Source organism: Anoplophora glabripennis, unplaced genomic scaffold (genome assembly GCF_000390285.2).
Source record: "Anoplophora glabripennis isolate ALB-LARVAE unplaced genomic scaffold, Agla_2.0 scaffold825, whole genome shotgun sequence".
In the NCBI taxonomy this organism is placed as follows: Eukaryota; Metazoa; Arthropoda; class Insecta; order Coleoptera; family Cerambycidae; genus Anoplophora; species Anoplophora glabripennis.
In genome coordinates, this window is record NW_019416903.1 from 163,196 (window position 1) to 166,875 (window position 3,680).

Consider the following 3,680-nt stretch of genomic DNA (forward strand, 5'->3'; position numbering starts at 1 on the left):
ATATATGATCTTAAGCTGTAACCTGTGTCTAACCTTAGGTTAATATAATATTTATTCTTCAGATTTATAAAAATTATATTGATCCAATTTTTAAATGTTAGCAGATAGTAGTTCTAACACGTAGGAGGTCAAAACTATCGTAGTTCAATTCTACTACACTACGTTTTGTTGATAACGTCACAATCAGGTGTGTCGGTCTGTCAAATCTGTCAAATTTCAAAATAATATTTATTTTCATGTTAAACTAAATACAGTACACAAAGATAAATTTATGTCATGACATAAAACAATAAATAAGTATAATATGTCTGTGCAAACAACGCAAGATATTTTTGAAATAGTACCATTGATACAAAATATTAATGTAAAATTATGTGCTCGATGTGAAAATGGGGTGAAGCAAATATTGGCATTAATTACAGGGTAAGTGGTTTAAATTTAAGTTTATTGTTGTATATAAATTATTATAAACTTTATAGTGATGGTGATATTGTCCTTCATTATACTTACGGTGAATTGACCCCAGTATTAAAGAGAGTTCCTTGGTTCACAGACAATCATAAACTTATTCAAGCAATTTGTTTTGATCCATCAGCAACTTGGCTATTAGTAGTTTGTATGTATATTCACTACTAAAGTTAGCCCTTAATAAATTAAATTATTTTTTAGCAATTGACTGCTCTCTATACATTATTCCTGCATTAAATTTAGTTGATAAACGACAAAAAATTGACTGTAAATGGTCACTAAATGATATTACCCACTTTCCTAAACATTTTCAAATCCCAGAAGCTAAGCCTACTAGTGTTGTGTGGTGGCAAACATTAGATTGCAACCAAAATGCTCTTGTTGGTTTTGAAAATGGTACTATAGTTTTGATCAGTTTAACCGATGGAAGATGCCTAGGTAGTTGTAACATTACAGAATCTGTTACTCAACTTTGTTTGTGCCAGGATAATAGCTTAGAAACTGTTTCTTTGTTGGTAAGTATGATGGTTTAATAAGTGTCATATTAAAAATTTATTTTTGTTTTATCAAACCAAAACGTATACCTACTCATATATAAAATATAAAAAATATACAGGATGTCCCATTAATATTACAAAAAAAGGGGGAGTTTCCTTTACCAAAAATAAGAAAGAAAGTTACTATACACCTATGTCCGAAAATGCTTCGTTTCGGAGATACAGGGTGTTGAAATTTAGAGAATTTAGGGTATTTCTGCTCATAGAGGCGCCTGGCGGCTAATGCATTACCGTTGGCAAGGCCATAAAGAAAATGCATATCGCAAATTTCACTATTTGTGTAATTCATTTTGACAAGCAGGAATTGACAACTACACAGTTCAAGTACTTTTTAAAATCACACATTTAAGCTATTAATTTTAATATCAAAAAAAGTAAAGAGACAAAAAAGTTGTATTTTTTATCGCATAATTAGAAAAACATATGACACTTAAGAAAAAGCAGTGACGTCTCATAATATGTTTGTATATTAATATCAACAGGAGTGAGTCTCCGTATGCCGCTGGAATAGATAAAATAAATCAAATTATGTCAGATGATGTCTACCGTTTTTATAAACAAACATACCAAATTTAAAAAAAAATCGGAATTAGGATTCTCCAGATATTAGTAAAAACCTTTTATTTTCTCTAGATTTCAACACCCTGTATCTCTGAAGCATTTTCAGACATAGGTTTATGGGAACTTTCTTATTTATTTTTGGTCAAGGAAACTTCCCCAGGATTTTTTCACAATATTAATGGGACACCCTGTATTATAAATATATAATAATCATAATTATTATTTTCAATATCATTTCAATATTTATAGTCTTATTCAGTTCAGTTTAATGCCAATATATTTTGTTATAATTGTTACCCAAAACTTATTTTATAAATGATAAGTTTATTTAATTTTTTTAACCATTTTATTTAAAATTTAAATATTTAATCAAATAAAATAAATTCTATAAATAAATTGTATCTGCACTATCTTTAATTGTCCAGTCACTGCTATCTATGGCCTACAGTAATGGTTTTTTTAAAAAGATGTGTGCAGAAAAGCTCATTACAGAAATTGAAAACTAAAAATTCAGATAGTGTAACATTGATACAAAAATTGCTTAAATAAAATCATCAGTAAGAAAGCCATAAATGTATATTAAAGATAATTAAATATATGAAGTTTCAGTTACGTTTAGAAATGAATTATTTATATTAATTTTTTATGCATGGATATTACATAGTTAAACTACTTTGACGTTTTTAAATCAGTACATATAACTAAAGTTTCTCGAACTTCAGAAATATAGACTATGTCAAAATTTACTAGATAAATGGAGTCAGCGGACAACAGTGGCGTCTCATATTAGAGCATCATTCTACAGGATACGTTTGGCCACCAGATGCAAATACTCAAGTGGATGAATCTGGAAGATCCAGACTTTATAATCTCAAACAGTTAGGTGTAGACAAATTGGCATCTTTAAAGCAAAGATTGTCAGAAGCTAGAGGTGGACGCAGAGATAGTCAAACAAGTGACACTGCTAGTGAATCTTCTCATTCTGAATCCAATCATTCCACTCAGTCGGGACCAGAATTGCTTCCCCATTTATGTGATACTTTTTTTGCACCGCAAAATGCCAGGAACAGATATTTATTTTCTGCTTTTTACAGACCTACCAGTTTGTTAACAGTAAGTGCACTATAGTTTTGTAGTAACTAATGATATTATGCGAAGCAATATGACAATATCAATAATACTGAAATAAATAGTTTCATATTTGATTTAAATAAAATGTAGATATTGTCCCATGTTTGAATCCAGAGTATCTGAGAAACTTAGAAATAAATTCAACCATTCAATTAGAAATTTTGTATTTTCTTGAAATTTTCTACTGCTTTTGCTTGATATGAATTTTTCAGCATAGAACCATCAATTAATATTAGTTTTTTAGTGGGTCTTATGATTATGTAGTTATGAAACACATTTAAATTGTATAAATTGGAATATGTTCTAATATGATGGGAAATTTTTTCTGCTCTCCAGTGATATACAGGGTGATTCACAACTTATCCAAAAATATTTGGGAATAGATGCGGCATGAGAAATGGAGTAAATATTGTAAACAAAATTTTTGTAAAATCCTTATAGTTTTTGAGGAAAAAATTATTGAAGTTATAGCACATTAAACCACTACATAGATGGACAGCTGTAGCCTCTAGCATCATTCGCCACGTGGCCTCATCGACTCTGTATACTGAATTCGGATTTTGCAATTGTCATTGCGATATTTATCTGTTATCTGTGGTTTTTATAATACGTTTTTAGTAGTTGGTGTCAAAAATGGGTAGTTAGTGTCAAAAATGGTTTGCGTGTACTCGGAGTTGATGGATATCGTTTTAATTTATGGTGAAGCGTTTGTGTTATGGTGAAACAAGACATCATTTGTGTTAGTTCGTAGAAAGTGAGTAAGACGGACCCAAATGTGTTTACACGTGAGTGGATAAAATTTTGAACAATTGCTGTTGCAGCATCGGGTATGTCAAATGATTTTATTATTTAAAAACACAAATTAATTTTATTAATAATTAATTTGTATTTTTAAATAATAAAATCATTTGACATACCCGATGCGATAAAATTCTATTTACATATTTCTTTCCTTGCGAAAGT

At 29.6% G+C, this 3,680-nt stretch overlaps 1 protein-coding gene across 2 annotated transcripts in view; it reads left to right on the forward strand.

Annotated features, from left to right (window-relative positions):
- The first annotated feature begins 219 nt into the window (after nt 1–219).
- The window catches only part of LOC108912084, a 31,821-nt gene continuing 28,360 nt past the window's right edge, over nt 220–3,680 (forward strand). For both annotated transcript variants that reach the window (XM_018717245.1, XM_018717246.1), the window contains exons 1-4: nt 220–423; nt 480–616; nt 670–983; nt 2,337–2,699. In XM_018717245.1, the coding sequence (XP_018572761.1) occupies nt 305–423; nt 480–616; nt 670–983; nt 2,337–2,699 (933 nt within the window). In that variant the 5' untranslated portion in view covers nt 220–304. The remainder of the gene's footprint in view (nt 424–479; nt 617–669; nt 984–2,336; nt 2,700–3,680) is intronic.